The sequence below is a fragment of the Lissotriton vulgaris genome, chromosome 3_2 (assembly GCF_964263255.1).
Source record: "Lissotriton vulgaris chromosome 3_2, aLisVul1.2, whole genome shotgun sequence".
Classification (NCBI taxonomy): Eukaryota; Metazoa; Chordata; class Amphibia; order Caudata; family Salamandridae; genus Lissotriton; species Lissotriton vulgaris.
In genome coordinates this window covers 255,366,839-255,384,018 of record NC_141690.1, presented here as the reverse complement: position 1 = coordinate 255,384,018, position 17,180 = coordinate 255,366,839, and the positions used below count along the sequence as shown (strand labels likewise).

At 44.3% G+C, this 17,180-nt stretch overlaps 1 protein-coding gene across 1 annotated transcript in view; it reads left to right on the top strand.

Moving 5' to 3' along the window:
- Window positions 1-16,965, top strand: part of LOC147725616 (uncharacterized) — a 124,077-nt gene extending 107,112 nt beyond the window's left edge. Inside the window, exons 5-6 of the mRNA XM_086964308.1 lie at window positions 2,789-2,815; window positions 10,954-16,965. Coding sequence (XP_086820434.1) covers window positions 2,789-2,815; window positions 10,954-10,972 — 46 coding nt within the window. The 3' untranslated portion in view covers window positions 10,973-16,965. The remainder of the gene's footprint in view (window positions 1-2,788; window positions 2,816-10,953) is intronic.
- The last annotated feature ends 215 nt before the right edge of the window (window positions 16,966-17,180 follow it).

The following is a 17,180-nucleotide window of genomic DNA, read 5'->3' as shown; positions in this document are numbered from 1 at the left end:
ACTACCCCTCTGATTAGGCAGATATCGTCCTTTGGTATTGATGTGGTAGCATACGCGGACAATACTCCACTGATCCTAGTCTTTGATAAAGACACTCAGGACTGGGAAGATCATCTGAAAAGCTGCCTAACGGCTACATTCGACTGGATGGGGAAGAACCATTTGAAATGTAATACGGGCAAAACAGAAATCATACCAATGGGTGCTCATAATGACTTTGTCCCTTAACATCTGTGGCGGCTAACGCAGAGGTACCCCCTCATACCAAACAATGTGGCACGTAATTTAGGCATCAAATTCGACTCCGCTCTGTCTTTCAAACAACGGGCACTGGCAGTAGTAGGGACGTGTTTCAATGTCATCAAGGGACTAAGGAAATTTTTCGACCTGATCCCCCTGGCTGCTAAGGAAATGGTAACGGTCGCACTCGTGAAATCTAGACTAGATTATTGCGACAGCCTATATGCGGGGTCCACTAAAGTAGTCCCGCACAAACTCCAGATGGTGCAACACACAGCAGCTAGGCTGGTGTTGAAACTGCCAAAGAAATCCTCTGCATCTGCTGCATTAAACATCTTGCACTGGTTACCAATTATCAAAAGGATCCTTTTTAACACCTTGGCTGCTAGGTGTTTTCCCCTCCTATGCTGACTTTTTCATAATGCCATCATTTCATGACGAGCTCAGCTCGTCATCAGCACAGGTTAAGATCCTAGTTATTACTTTCAGAGCCTTCCATTCTCAGGGACCAAAGTACCTACAAGGGAGGTTCTTTCACTACCACCCTGGGTGTAACTTGCGTTACTCCAATGCCAACCTGTTGTCTGTTCCTATGTTCAGACTAAGTTCAAGGGGGGGGGCAAATCTTTGTCTGTACTAGGGGCAAAGGCATGGAATAAACTCCCCCCTCCACCTCCGAGCAATCGAGCGGGAACTAGAATTCCGAAAGGCTCTAAAAACCAGGATCTTTAAGCTTCCTGACACCCATGCTAGAACACTAGTATGAAGGAGTGGCGCAATTACTAATAGCAGTATGACCAGTGTTTACACCATCCTGGTAGTGGCGCCTTGATGCTCCTTGGAGCGATAGCCGCGCGGTACAAATATTTGTTTACATTACATTACATCCCTTTTACTGTGTGAAAAGTGGCTTAACACTAGGCACACAGATAAAAAGCTGGTATCAGATATATACACCTTCCTGAATACACCACAATCGCAAAGTAAAACAAAAGCGCAGGTGAGATGGGAGAAGGAGTGTGGTAGACCGGTTCCTCAGAAGGAATGGCTTTATATACAGAAACTGGCAAATACATCGGCACGCTCTGCCGCAGGTAAAGGGACACTATTACAGATGGTGCACTACTGGTACTACACGCCTGAGCGCACAGCACACTGGAAAAGAGAAGACCCTGCATGCAGGAGAGGGTGCGGGGACATTGGGACATTAACACATCTCCTGTGGCAATGCCCTAAATACAGCCATACTGGCAGGAGATATTAGATGCTATAGATGAAATTAAATGAATGAATTCGTACTTTTATAGCGCACTTATACCCCGAGGTATCTTCGCGCTGTACTCATACCGCTGTGGAACCCTTCCTGGCTTTTCCCTGTCAAGTGAACACTCCTGGGCACCCCCAAGGTGAAGCCAGGCATCCCAGCGCCGTTGGGGCCGTTGTGGAGATTAAGCAAGCTATTGCCCAGAGTTTCAGAGTGGGACCCATGATTAGATTAGGCACCGAGGCGAGAATTATCAGGTCCGAGGAAATTGAGCCAAAGACTCGCCGAGGCGGGAATTGAACCCTGGTTTCGGGCCAGACCTCTGTATCAGGGTCTGCCGCTCTAACCATTGAGCCACACTTCTCCACTAGATCAAATCTTCAATACAGAGGTTCCCGAGTTATATTCTTCTGGGTCTCCCCAACCACTTAACATATCCCCTTGGATCCCTGAAAAGGCGCGCAATCACGCTGACTTTGTGCGCGGCAAAACAAGCCTTGTTGGTACGATGGGGCCAGGCTATGATACCGCGACATGCAGACTGGCTGCACAGGCTGTGGGATCTATTGGGAATGGAAAAGCTCCCAGCGGTAGCGGAAAATCAGTTGCCGTGATTCGATAAGATGTGCGGTCCCTTCATTGGCTATCTCAGTAGAGAATTCAGAGCTGACTTGTCTGATTTACTTTCGCACGATTCGCCAGATACCTGAAGAAACCTCTCCCGCAGAACAGACTTAGGATACTTAAGGTCTCCGTTTACACCAGCATTAGTTAGTAGAAGAGCCTTAATGTATGATACCAAATAGCACTCGCTAGACAGCCTACCCGGTACTCTCCCCCGAAGGCCTCCACTTTTCCTTTCTATTAATGTTTTTTTTTCTTTCTTCTTTGGAAATGTATTATTTCAGATTTTACTCCTTTGCATCCCTTTTTGCCTCACCGGCCTATTGTTGTAGGTGAGAGTATTTGTATTGTATCTCTTCTTAAAATTGCTATGATATTTTTTTCCCATTGAATCTCTTACAAAACCAAAAAAAAGTCTTAAACATAAAATAGTAATCAAAGTGTTCTTTATATAAAAAATCTTGCAAAAGTTAATTTCAATCAGACTAAATTTCTTGTTTTAGTTTTTTATTGTCTTTTCTTTCAACTTTGCTTTTTATTCTTTTTTTTCTTTCAAGGCAGTACTTCTTTAGATTCTCTTTTTCAGTTTGTCTCAAACTTGTACTTGCCGGATTCTCTACTAATTTGTAATCTCGAATTCTGCTACTTAATCTTTTTCAGATACTGCAGCTGTATACAACCATTCAGGTGAGGCATACTTTCTATTTGGTATACTCCTTGGTAATCCTTTGGCCATAGGTTCATTAGTTTGTCTGTCTCTCAGGTTTTTCAACTGGCTCAATGTTTTTTCTTGCAATTTCTTATTTTCCTTGGAATATCATCTTCAGCTTTTCTCTGTTCAGCAGCAGTCCATCAGATGCTCTTTACTGTCCAAGGAACATAGGGCCCGATTTATATATTGGCGGTATGTATACTCCATCGCAACGGAGACAGAGTTACATGCCGCCAATACCAAGGCCCTCCCGAATTAAATGTGGTCAGTTTGGCCATGGCACAGACTACTCGGCCTCCACTGTGACCAAACTTCTACAATGGCCTTGGAGATTAAGGGCCATCTGAAAAAATGGCTGCATGTCCGCCTGCCCAATTTAGATGGGTGGACATGCAGTAACTCTTTTACTGTTCCTTACCACCAGGTAAAACCTGGGGTTAAGGAACAGAAAGAATATTATAATGCTCCCCCACCATGGCAGAAGACTCTCATGGAGAGGGGAGCATTCTATTTTCTCTAATCCTGTTTAAGGATTTTCTTTTTTAAATGAAAAAAGAATTAATCTGTGCCGCAGGGCTGCGTCCTGCTATTGCAGCCCATGGGCATACTTTAACATACATTGCCGGAACCCTCTGCCCTGTTTTTAAACTGGGCCTCCGAAGTTTCAGGTTCTAAATCATTATTTTTACAACCTGAAACTAAGATGTTATCACTCCATTGCTTGTATTGGTACCCGTTTCAAAGTGTTCACCCCCCTCTGGATCCACGCTGTGGACTTGAGCTTGACTTTGTGCTCCACTCTGGGGAGTTTTGTCTCTACCAGCTTCTGCCACTCTCGCTCCCTTAGTGTGAGCAGCATGGATCCACTATGGCACATATCACCAAAGTGCTTGACGTCAAGATCACCCGTTAGGAACTGTTCCAGTTCTTCTCCAGGCAGCTCTTCTACACATATTTTGCAGCTGCAGTCCAATCTCCTATGCTCAAGCTGTGGCAGGGAATGTCTTTTGTTTCTTCAGTTTCTACATTCACCTGATGAGGCAGATTTTGCCAGATAAGCCAGGCCTTTGCTGCAATCTAGCACAATATCATCAGTTATTGAACTAAGTGCAGCTGACAGAACATAGGCAAGCCACATTGCTCTCCTGACAACTTCATGGGAGACCAACTAGTCTTTCTGTCAAGTGTACTTCCCATTTGCCCTTTCTACAACACCACAAGATTGTGGACCATAGCTATAATGGAACCTCAGCTCTGTTTCAGGATTTCTTTTTTTTAAATGAAAAAAATAATTACTGTGTGCTACAGGTCTGGGTCCTGCTGTCCCAGCTCTGTAGCACAGAGTAATATGCATTGCCGGAACTGCCGTCCCGGTTGTGAAACTGGACCTCAGAAGTTTCAGGTTCTAAATCATTACTTTTACTAACCCGTAACGCCGATTTTCTCACTCCATTGCTTGTATTGGTACCCGTTTCAAAGTGTTCACCCCCCTCTAGATCCACGCTATGAACCTGAGCTTGACTTTGTGCTCGACTCTGCCCTTTTCTCTGTGTTGCTTTGCCTTTACCAGCTTCTGCCACTCTCACCCCCTTTGTGTGAGCAGCGTGGTTCCACTGCGGCGCTCCTGCACTTTTCACCAAAATGCTTGTCAAGATCACCTGTTAGGAACTGTTCGACTTCTTCTCTAGACATGTTTTCGAACTGCAATCCAATCTCCTATGCTCAAACTGTGGCAGGGAATGTCTTTTGTTTTTCAGTTGCCACATTCACCTGATGAGACAGATTTCTCCAGACCAGTCAGGCAGCAATCTAGCACAATATCATCAGTTATTGAAATAAGTGCAGCTGACAGAACATAGGCAATCCACATTGCTCTCCTGACAACTTCATGGGAGACAAACTAGTCTTTCCGTCACGTGTACGTCCCATTTGCCCTTTCTACAACACCAGAAGATTGTGGACTATAGCTGTAAAGGTACTTATGCTTCATGTGGAATGCAGTACGGTTGATTTGCAAATCCTAATTTTTGAAGTGCATATAGAAATGAGTAACCCAAACCGCGGAATTCACTCCTTCAACAACAATCTCTTACTGCATGCGACTTACCATGCAAGTATTTACATATTGGGTAGAGCATCGAATCTGGAAGGACACATTTATTTTTAGCATTTACATACAAATCTTGTTTTTCTTGTAAACCAATTTCTCCGATCTTTTTCTCCGCATCTGGTGAATTTTGTGACCCCCCTCAGCTCACTCAATTAATAAATAAAAAGTTATTATCTGCATTTTGCACTGTACTTATTCTTGAGTCATTATCCTCATTTTACTGCACAACTGTCTCCTCTTGTGATGCACAGTACTTTACCACCTGCTTTGTGTACTTGTTTCCAAGTGTTACTAGATCTTTACCAGGTGTATGGACAACACTCTTGACCACTGCAATCTCCTTTGGCTTCTGTAAAGCTTTCAAAAATCCAGTATGTAAGCACCACTCTTTACTGGGGCTCCATAGGAGGCCTTAAAACCCCTTTTGGTCCAGAGTTGGCCAAAATAATGCACAACTCCAAAACAATACTGACTGGTGTTTAAATCAAACTCCAAAACCATACTGGCTGGCTGTGGGAATCAATCCATTGACATTTTCCAACCAGGAACAAGCTTTTGTCCATCCAACCAACTCTTCCACTTGCACTAAAGTTACATTTGCAGAGAAGATGCTTTTGATGTCTCTGAAACGGTACATACTGCATAGGGTGCTCTCAGTGTTGCATATTGGTCTCACAAACTGGAACCATCAACAAATATTGTCAGATCAGCCATTTACAGAGGTTTTCTGCACAACTCTGTCACCTTCAGTCAATCCAGTTCAGGTTAAATTTCAGCATAAAGTTTCCTGCCCTCTCAAATCTTGTCTGAAATAGGAAGCACTGTTTCTGGATTCAAAGTACTACACCTCTTGATCGTCATGTTTCAGCTGCAAGTATCACTTGCTCATGTGTCAACCTCCTCCTGGTAAGATGCTGAGTTCTCGTTCTTGTCAACAAGAAGCCTACTGAGTATGGAACATAAACAATTAAAGTGTGACCCATCACAATTCCTTCTCTCTGTTCAGTGGTAGTACAAACAGCTGCAACCGATCTCAAACAACCTGGAAGACTTACTAAAACTGGATCCATTACGGCTTACAAAGCACATTAAATCACTATGCCTTCGAGTCAGAATCTAAAGTACGCATCTGCCTTTTTCATAACAATATAGATAAAATGTTAAACTGTAATAAAGCATCCGGAATGTGGGCACATGCAGACTCTTTGAGCTCTTCAAATGCATCAGAACGTTCTTGTCAAATTGTACGGGATCTTGAATGACCCTCACATGTCAACCTTACTAAAGGTTTTGCAATCAAGGTAACGTGTGGAATCCACTGACTACAGTAGCCAACAAATCCAAGAAACATCAGAACCTCCCTCCGGATGGTCACCTGGCTCATTTTCAAAGTTGCAGAAACTCATTCTTTTTAGACTTTCCTCACATATTCAGAGTGGTGTCCAAGACAAATCACTTCTTTCTTACAGTACTACATTTTAGTTGAAGAAACCTTATGTCCTTTCACAGCCACATAATTCTTTATTATTATTATTATTATTTTGTGATTTATAAAGCGCCTGGTGACCCGAAGGCATCCCCGCGCTATAAGGTTGTGAAATCCAGGAGGGGGAGACCAGGAACTATTTGGGGAAGAGGAAGGTTTTAAGTTTTTTGCGGAAGAGGGCGTGACAAGGTTCAAGGCGCAACATGCGAGGAAGTGCGTTCCATTTTGAGGAGGCCTTGACCGAGAAGCGGCGGCCACCGGTGCGCGACTTCTTAAATCTTGGGACTATGGCCAGATGTTCGCTGTCAGAACGAAGGTTTCTGGGGGCTTTGTAGGGGGTGATCATGTCTTTATGGCTATTGCATTAAGCTTGCAGTCTTCCTTTGTCTTGGATGAGGCCTGAAGGTCATCTATGTACTGCAGTAATACTGAATTGCAGTGCAGCTTCAAACTTTCTAGGCCTTCTACAGAATTCGGCTAACAATCAAAGGGATTTAAGTATACCATTGATTCTACAACACACGATAACTGTATTCAGAATTTAAAACGCACAGAGAAATATTGAGATTCCTCGTGCATAGAAATTGAGAAGAACGCTTGGCATAAATGGTTGACTGTATACCATTGTGCATCATAAAGCATTTTTAACAAAACTAGTGTTGGATTCTGTACCACTGGAAAACATGGAATCACAACCTTATTAATCTTTTGGAGATTTTGCACGATTCTTCATTTGCCATTCTTTTTATTTCTCGTTATCAAGTATTTCCCGGAAGATTACCTGCTCAATCATTTTTTTTTCGATCACGATCTAGTTCTAAGGAATATTGCATCTGGTTTGACTTCTATTTTAACTGGCTCTGCTCTTTTGATCAGTCCAATTTCTTTTCCAGAAATATCTCCCACCTCATCTTTGACATTATGTTGCAAATCCAGAGGCAGGCATTCTTTTGTCATGGTTGGAAATAAATGTTTATTTTAAACACCAAATCCTCATCTTGTGTAGATCACAAAATTCATTTTGCAGAGAAAGTCCCCTTGCAACAAGTTCACAGGACTGGAATCTCGTGAAAAAAATGGGTGCTTGATCTCCATCTGACCAGTTTCACCTGGGACATCTGTTGGTACCTGGTTAATAGTTTTATTGCTAATCTCTATAAATTGGACTTCTTTTCCTGAAAGGAGTAGGTTTAGGACTCCCACAGAACGAACTGTAGAACGAGTAGCACTTGTATCATTCAAAAACAAAACTGGATAGCCATTGACATCTCTGCCAACATTTGGGCCTCTTGGGTCTACCGCCAGGACTGCTCCAGGTACGCAATCTTCCTCTCCCTCTGGCAGCATCATTGTGAACTGGTCCCAGCCAACTCATCATTCAGTAACAATGGATTATATTGATACGCTGCACTATAGAGCATTTAGTTTATCGTGTTTGGCTCCACCATTGGGGTTGAAGGTATCGACATTCAGAATGATTTCTGACTCTGCACATTCTGCTCAGAATTTTGCATATTCGGGACAATCCCATTTCTTCTAATCTGTCGAACAACCTCCCATTGAATCCTATTTAGATTTTGACTACACTCCCTCTTCCAGTGCTTTAACTTCCCACACAAGTGGCAAGCAGTGGTGTTCTTCATCATTTCAACATTCATGTCCTCATTGTTTATCATCCCTCTTCCACTACCTTGCATCCGCATCACTCTATTTCTCATTTACACACCTTTAATTTGATTCATTCCAGGCTGAAAAAAGTTTATATGTGAATTAATTTGGTCTGGTCTCTCTCTCAAATTGCTTAGTCTGGGCAATCATCAGCTTCTCCTTGAGCTACTTCTGCTTTGCATCACAATAAACACTACAATATTTTGATGGCTCCAAGATCTCATCCATACTCTTTGTCTGCCAACACCATTCATTCTGCTGAATGTGATTAATGAGCCTAGGCCTCAAACCCATCACAAAAGCAGACACTAATCTACTGATGCTACCTTTCTCAGGGTCATCTTAAAAATCTGCGTATGTGTCTCTTACAAGCACGCACTGACTCCTTCGGTTCTTGTGAAGTTCTCAATCTTTAACAAAGTTATATCCTTCTCTGGAAGGCTCAAGACCCTTTTTTCATTTGTCACAGAATGGGGACGGGGGATGGTTGGTGAGTAGTCTGCAGTTAGAGGATGAATCTATTAAAAAAAGCATTACCGAAGGTAAGTAACTTGTTCATCTGATAGATACTTCTAAGAGAAGATTATTTACCTTGTAAATGGATACCACACCAGTACTTATCCAGGTGGTGGGTCTGTGAAGTGGCTCAGACCAAAAAGGACCACAGGAGAGATCGGGCAAAATATCCTTCTTGACGGACCCGACAATAGAGACAGTAGGGCTTCATGAAGATATATGCCAACACCCACTTATCAGGCTCACAATGTCTAGGAAAGGTACTTTGTGTGCAAGCGCAGTATTGGCAGCCTTAGCTGTGGTGGAGTGATCCCGTAAACCTTATGGAGCCTTCTTCACTAGTACGTAGCAGATCTTTATACAGTGAACAATCCATCTGGAAATGGTCTACTTTTTCACTGCTTTGCACTTTTTTTTTTGCCCAACAGAAACCCACAGTGAGCCGATCATCCCCCCAATGTTCTTTGGTGCAATCAATATAAAAGCTTAGTGCCATGTTAGCGTCCAAACGATAGTCCTGCTTCCTCAATAGAGGAGTTAGGTGGGGCAAAGAATGTCTGAAGGGGGATGTGTGCCTAACGTAGAATGGAGTGACTACTTTTGTCACAAAGGACATTGGGTCCTCCACACTAACTTATGTGGAAAAAGTGTTGTATATGGTGGGTTGACCGAATGAGCCTGCAGCACGCTTACATGCCTAGCTGTTGTCATGGCGATGAGACAGTTTTTAATGATGGCCTTAATGGGCAAATGCATAGAGGCTCCAAAGGGGTGCACATAAAAAATTGTATTCCCACTAGAACATCATGAAGGGTGTTCTTAGATAGAGAAGTCCGATACGGTAACCACAACAATGCAGTAGTGGCCTTGCTGGACCAGAGACAAAAACAACAAGAATTAAGACAACTTGGCTTCTAACGGGTCAAGTGTGTCTGGTGCTGCACCATGTCACAAATGTATCCCATCGACTGGCGTACACCAGTTTTGTAGGGGGGAGCGCCTCTCTGCCAACATGACATCAACAACCGCAGAAGGAAAGTCGAAAGAGATTACTGGATTGAGAAGTTCCTGTACCCCTTCCTAATGATTCCTTTGTGCCCAAAGTACTGTGCAAAATCAAGAGAGAACATTGCACACGAAACATAATGGGTCCTGTATGGCTGTGACAACCTTGATACATGGAATTGTTAAACATGTTCACTCGTACGTTAATTCTTTTAGATTCTGGAAAAAGAGACCTACTCCTCCTCTGTCTGTGATCCCTATCTACAATTAAGGGACACCGCTTTGTTGACGCCACATCAGCTTTTTACCATAGCTTTGAAATTGAAAAAATTGAGCCTTACATATGCTTCTATAATAGTGACTTGGCAACAATTTCCAAATACATCCATTAAACTGGATAAACCTTCTTAGTTCTCATCAAGGCTGCATATGGACTTTATGGAGGGTGTATTCCTACAGTTAAAAAAAAGATATCTCCCATCTTGGCAGCTGACTAAAGCCTAGGCGGCACTAAGTTGGCCTCCTTTTGAACCAGTTCAAAGTACACTCCTCTTTCATGGAAGACCCCTGTATTAGCCACCAAATCAACAAGGAGTTTGAGTGAATTGCATGCACCTACTTGGAAATAACCATACTTCTGCTTTGTCAAAAGAAAGTTTATCTTCACATTTCCTAGATTCATCCACAAAGTTCTCAATTTCATCGCAAATTTTTTTTTCCATTACCAACTTTCTTTGCATTTGCTTCTCTCCACAACCTGCCACTTCGATGGAAAGAGTATTGCATTTCTTGAACATTTAAGAGATGGCTAAAGCTCTTTTTTTGGAACAAATCAACATTTCTGTTAGTCGGACTTGGTGTTTTCTGTAGCATAGTCATTGAAAGAAAGGTAGACTGCATGCTGTCACCTCATTGGCTAGAGTATGGCAGCCTGGCTGCATCTAGGCTATGGCTGCTCCCAATTTTAATGAATGTTTTTTAAACTGCTGTGTTAACATGGATCTGAAACAGATTTTTCAATTTCTGATAGTCCAAATTGGTATCTTACCCTCTTTCTGCTTTAAAGAATCTATTTCAGTTGGTGTAGCTTACCACAACTTTGAGGTTGATAGCCGATTCCCGTTTATACAGATTTTGTGGGGTCTTACTGTGGGGAGTTTGTGGTGAGTTAATGCATCTTTGAGCCTCAGTTAGAAGCACAGTTCAGTGTGTGCATTATGAACCTCTTTACAGATCAACTGTTTGTGTGGGTTCATTTCTTATATTTGATGCACTAGAGCGGTCAGCTCCTTGATTTGATATCCAGAATTATGTTTGTTGTTTTACAGATGTGAAGAAATCGTCTAAAGACAATCAATCGTGCAGTTATGAAACATTGCGAAAACATAATGGAACAACCTCTGACAACATGCAAAGGGTGACTGAGGAGCAGAGGCCACTGCAAAAGTTTACCTCTGGATTTAATTGGGTTCATAAATGTTGCTGTGAATCCCAGATATGTCCTTCTTTAGTAGTGCTTCCCAATTTTAGTCTGCAGCAGGCATTTTAAGCTGTGAATTCAGGGATTCATGCAGTGGCAACATAGACCCTTGTGTATAAGGGCACTGACTATGCCATATGACTTTTACTTGTCACATATTGATCACATTCTGCTAAATCTTTTTAATCTTTGTTGATTAGAGAAAGATCTAATGAAGGCTCCACCCTCTGTGCTGTCTATAGATCTCTTAAGGACTTATCCCTCCCAACCTTGTGGTCTCTCCCATATGAAGAATACACAGTTTTTTTCAATACTAGATTAGAATAACATCATACTGTCTGTGTGTAGAAGGTTTAAATTTTCTGGGTGCGATGGAGTATTACATATCGAGTGGAATGCTGCTCTGGCGTGGTGCACACATGCAGTGAATCTCTTCTTTCTTACTGGTACTTTTGTATATAGCACTGTTTGCACTTTGAATCATTTCATCAGCTGGTGATATTGGAATAACAAAGTTTCACTCCCTCTATTACCATTTGTCCATTCTTCTGATATCTCAGGAAATCCATTTAGTTTCAATAAATATGGCTTCAATAACATTTCTAAAGGAAAGGACCAAAAAAACTGAAGTTTGTGCACTTAGGAGTCACAAACTTAAAGCATACTCTGGCTGCCTTATTATAAGTGCATTAGGATATTGCATCCGCCCAACACTAAATCCACATAAATCTCTCAATGTGTTTATCTCATTCATGTTCTGATTTTACTTCAGCGGATGATGTCAAAGATTGAATTTCGGTTTCAACTACTCAGTTGATTACATCAGGAGTCATTACATTGCAGCTTTTACACTCGGAGTGGCTTAATAGTGCGTGTCATTACATCAGGGGCAACCTTTACATCGCATGGCTTTACATCTGCAGTCCTTTACTTCATAGGCAAGTATTACTTTTAACCCTTATTATTTAATTTATTCACAATATACATTTTTAATCTATATGTACCCTTATTTACACTTATATATTTAAACCCATGTATATTTATGTACATATACATATGAAACTGCTCACTAACAATTTAAATGTAACTTAATGTTAATAGATTTCAAATGTTTATACATCTAATTACATTTAAAAAATGTAATTTTACTATTTGAAACAACATTTTAAAACACCAACACATATTACTTTCACACAACCCTTACATGTTAGTGTGAACAACCCTACGTCCCTGAATCCAAAATGTTCCTTAATTTAACCCCTCCCTACCCATGCCCGAGGCCTAAAACCTTTTACTAGCCCAAACACAACATTTCCCTGAACCCCAAAAAATAATTAATATTTTGTACCCTCTGCCCATCACTTAGGCCGAAAAGGCACATTACTGCTCTTATTTACAACCTATCCCTGAACCCTTAACAACCCTCACTATCCTTATATACTACTCATTCAATCAACCAATCAATCAATCATAGCACTTGTAAAGCGCACTACTTACAGGGCTCAAGGCGCTGGGGTGGGGGATGCTGCTACTGCTCGAAAAGCCAGGTCTTGAGGAGTTTTCTGAAGGTCAGCAGGTCTGGGGTCTGCCATAGGTGGATGGGGAGGGTGTTCGAGGTCTTGGCGGTGAGGTGGGAGATTGATCTGCCACCGGGGGTCGCTCTTCAGATGCGGGGGACTATGGCAAGGGCGAGGTCGGTAGAGGAGAGCTGGCGGGTGGGGGTGTAGAAGCTGAATCGGCTGTTGAGGTACGCGGGTCCAGTGTGTGGAGTGCCTTGTGTGTGTGGGTGAGGCGCTTGAAGGTTATTCTCTTGTTGACGGGGAGCCAGTGCAGGTCTCTCAGGTGGGGTGTAATGTGGCTGTGGCAAGGGATGTTGAGTATCAGGCGTGCATAGGCGTTCTGGATGCATTGAAGCCATTTCAGGAGTTTGGCCGAGGTTCCTGCGTAGACAGCATTTCCGTAGTACAACCTGCTGCTAACGAGGGCCTGCGTGACCGTTTTTCTCGTTTCGATGGGGATCTACTTGTAGATCTTGCAGAGCATGCGGAGGGTGTTGAAGCAGGAGGAAGAGACGGCATTGACCTGCTTTGTCATGGAGAGAGTGGAGTTGAGGATGACCCCTAGGTTGCATGCGTGGTGGGTGTTGGAGCTGTTCCTAGTGCGGTTGGCCACCAGGAGTCGTTCCAGGCCAAATGGGTGGATCCGAGGATGAGGACCTCAGTCTTGTTCGAGTTCAACTTCAGTCAGCTGTTCCTCATCCATTCGGCGACTGCCTTCATTCCTTCGTGGAGGTTGGTTTTGGCTGTGTGGGGGTCCTTGGTGAGGGAGAGGATCAGCTGGGTGTCATCGGCGTAGGAGATGATGTTGAGGTTGTGCAGTCGGGCGACGTTGGTGAGCGGTGCCATGTAGATGTTGAACAGCGTTGGGCTGAGGGATGTGCCCTGGGGTACGCCGCAGATCTCTGTGGCTTAGGGGCCACTCTGTGTTCTGCCGAAGAGGAAGGCGGTGGTCCAGTCCAGGGCCTTCTCTTGGATCCCGGCGTTGTGGAGGCGTGTTCGTAGTGTGCGGTGGCAGACCGTGTCGAAGGCGGCTGACGGGTCCAGGAGGATGAGGGCTGCGGTGGGTCCTGATGTCATTGGTGGTGGCGATGAGGGCAGTCTTGGTACTGTGGTCGCTGCGGAATCCGGACTGGGACGGGTCCAGAATGCTGTTCTCCTCGAGGTAGCGGGACAGTTGTTTGTTGACTGTCTTCTTCATGATCTTCGCCGGGTATGGAAGCTGGAAGATGTGCCGGAAGTTCTTGAGGTCCTTAGGGTCCACTTGGATTTCTTGAGCAAGGCGTTGATCTCGGCATGCTTCCAGCTCTCCTGGAAAATTGCTGTCTTGAAGGAGATGTTGATGGCTTTTCGCAGATTGGGTGCGATGGCGGCGCTGGCTTTGTTGAAGATGTGGTGTGGGCATGGGTCTGACGGAGATCCGGAGTGGATGGTGTTCATTCTGAAATCCTAAAACTCATCTCTACCCCCTAAATGCAACCCATACCTGAGGCCTAAAAATCCTTCAAGCCTGATACACTAGCCATCCTTGCAAAAGGACTTGCAAAAACTACTTACCTGAGCTGGTGCCTAAAAATATATATAAAGATGCAAGTTATTTTTATAAATTGGTGTGGATCTCCTTATTGAGTTGTGTGTCATTTATTGGCTACTTTGTCTATTTGTGAGTGTCTAACACTCCCCTCTGATAAGCCTAAGGCTGCTTGATAACACTTCCCTCTATAAAAGCACCTTGGGAGTGCTAAAGGAAATAGCTGTACTTTGCACAATATAACTCTTTTTGGGATATCCCATAAAGAGCCAGCTTCCTACATTTACTAATAACGTTGGATCAATTAAATGGATCTAAACGAAATTTAGCAACGTTAATAGTAAATCAAAAATACTTGCCCTCTCACTAACTCCCCCCCTATTACCCCCCCTCCCCAATTGAATTTGCATAAAACCTTAAATACCTGCACTGGGTGCTACTTGCTGACTGCCTTCCCCATTTGATACAGATTCATCAAACAGTGTTAACGTTATAAGCAATTAACTTTCCTCTCAAAACGTAACATACCAATCAAAAACAAAACCTTCCAAGCTTCGTTTAGATTTTGTGCAAGTACATCAAACAGTGCCAATGTTATTAGCAAGTTAACACTTCCCCATTTCCCACCTAGGTGGATCTGCGTGAAATTAAACGTGCTAAAAGTAGGTTCAACATGGCAAGTCCCTGCCTAATGTCGTGTAGATCCATTAAACTCTGCAAAAAAATGATTACATCTAAAAATAATTTGACCCGCCACCCCAATCCCTTTAATGTTGCCAATACCCTTGTACTCCATCAAACTTAATCAATCAATCAAAAACATTTATAAAGCGCGCTACTCACCCAAAGGGTCTCAAGGCGCTTGGGGAGGGGGGGTCCGCTACTGCTCGAACAGCCAGGTCTTGAGCTGCTTCCTGAAGGAGAGATGGTCTTGGGTCAGGCGGAGGTGGATCGGGAGGGAGTTCCAAGTCTTGGCGGCCAGGTAGGAGAAGGACCTTCCTCCTGTTGTGGCTCTTCGGATGCGGGGAACGGCGGCGAGGGCGTGGCTGGCCAATCAAAGCTGGCGGGTAGGAGTGTAGAAGTTGAGGCGGCTGTTGTGGTATCTTGGGCCTTGGTTGTGTAGGGCTTTGTGTGCGTGGGTGAGGAGACGGAAGGTGATTCTCTTGTTGACCGGGAGCCAGTGCAGGTCTCTCAGGTGTCCGGAGATGTGGCTGTGTCGGGGGATGTCGAGGATGAGTCTTGCTGAGTCGTTCTGGATCCGCTGAAGTCTCTTCTGGAGCTTGGCGGTGGTTCCGGGGTAGAGGGCGTTGCCGTAGTCCAGTCGGCTGGTGACGAGGGCCTGGGTGACCGTCTTCCTGGTCTCGGTGGGGATCCACCGGAAGATCTTACGTAGCATGCACAGGATATTGAAGCAGGACGAGGAGACTGCGTGGACTTGTCTGGTCATGGAGAGGGAGGAGTCCAGGATGAAGCCCAGGTTGCGTATGTGGCCTGTCTGTTTGGGTGCGCTGCCCAGGGCGGGGGCCACCAGGAGTCGGCCCAGGCGGAGGGTGAGGATCCCAGGATGAGAACTTCAGGCGGCTGGTCATCATCCACTCGGCTACGTCTGTCATCCCTTCGTGTAGGTTGGCTCTGGCGATGGCGGGGTCGTTGGTGAGGGAGAGGATCAGCTGAGTGTCGTCGGCGTAGGAGATGATGTTGAGGTTGTGTTGGCGTGCGATGGCTGCGAGGGGGCTCATGTAGACGTTGAAGAGGGTGGGGCTGAGCGATGATCCCTGTGGTACGCCGCAGACGACTTCGGTGGCTTCTGATCTGAACGGGGGAAGGCGGACTCTCGGTGTCCTTCCGGCGAGGAAGGAGATGATCCACTCCAGTGCCTTCTCCTGGATTCCGACGTTGCTGAGGCGCTGCACTAGGGTGCGGTGGCAGACAGTGTCGAACGCGGCGGAGAGGTCCAGGAGGATGAGGGCCGCTGTTTCTCCGTTGTCGAGCAGGGCTCGGATGTCATCGGTGGCTGCGATGAGGGCGGTCTCTGTGCTGTGGTTGGCCCGGAAGCCAGACTGTGAGAGGTCGAGGGATCCATTCGTTTCGAGGAAGGCGGCCAGCTGTTTGTTGACGGTCTTCTTGATGACTTTGGCCGGAAACGGGAGGAGCGAGATGGGGCGGTAGTTTTTGAGTTCGGTGGGGTCCGCTGATGGTTTCTTCAGTAGGGCGCTGAGTTCGGCGTGCTTCTGTTCTGGGTACCACTTGCGAACTACTTGCCTCAAATTGATAAAACCGCTCCAAAGTTTTAAGCATAGGAACATTTTATTGATCCTCCCATTTTTAACTATGCCCCTCCCCCTTTATAGGTTGGCACAACACTTCATATACCAATGGAAACAATTCCTTCCTAGCTTCTGCCAAATTTAGTTCCAATCCAACACACACTACTAAATGTATTAACAAATGTACATTTTGTTGCCCTCCCTTTAATGCACTCTATAGATACACACTCTAAATGCCAATAGCCAAATTAACATACTATCGGCCAAATGTTAGTACTGTAAGCAAAGTAACAAAAGTGTTAATACCTTAAACTCTGCCTGGGACCTTTTTTTTAAAACGCACACAACAATCCTTACTGAATGATTGTTCAACAAATAAAGCAGCCTTTCTGGATAATGTTCTACATTCATGACAAGTTTATGAAATTCTTTTGAACAGTTTGTGATTTTCTTTTTTTTTTTTTTGGTCTATCTTTCATGAAAAATTTCTTTCGGGGGGGGGGGGGGGGGGGTGGCGATCTAGACAAAACTTGCCATGCCAAAGCCTAGTTGACTGGGTTAGATTGGCAAGTTCCATGCAAAGCAGTTCAGTTACTGCTACTGTTCTATAAATACACATGCATGTAAAATACACTTACCTGTGAAGTAAACATTTTAGAAAACTAATACAAAGAAAAAATTCCTGATGTAAGTACATTCACGTTTGATGTAACAGCCCTCC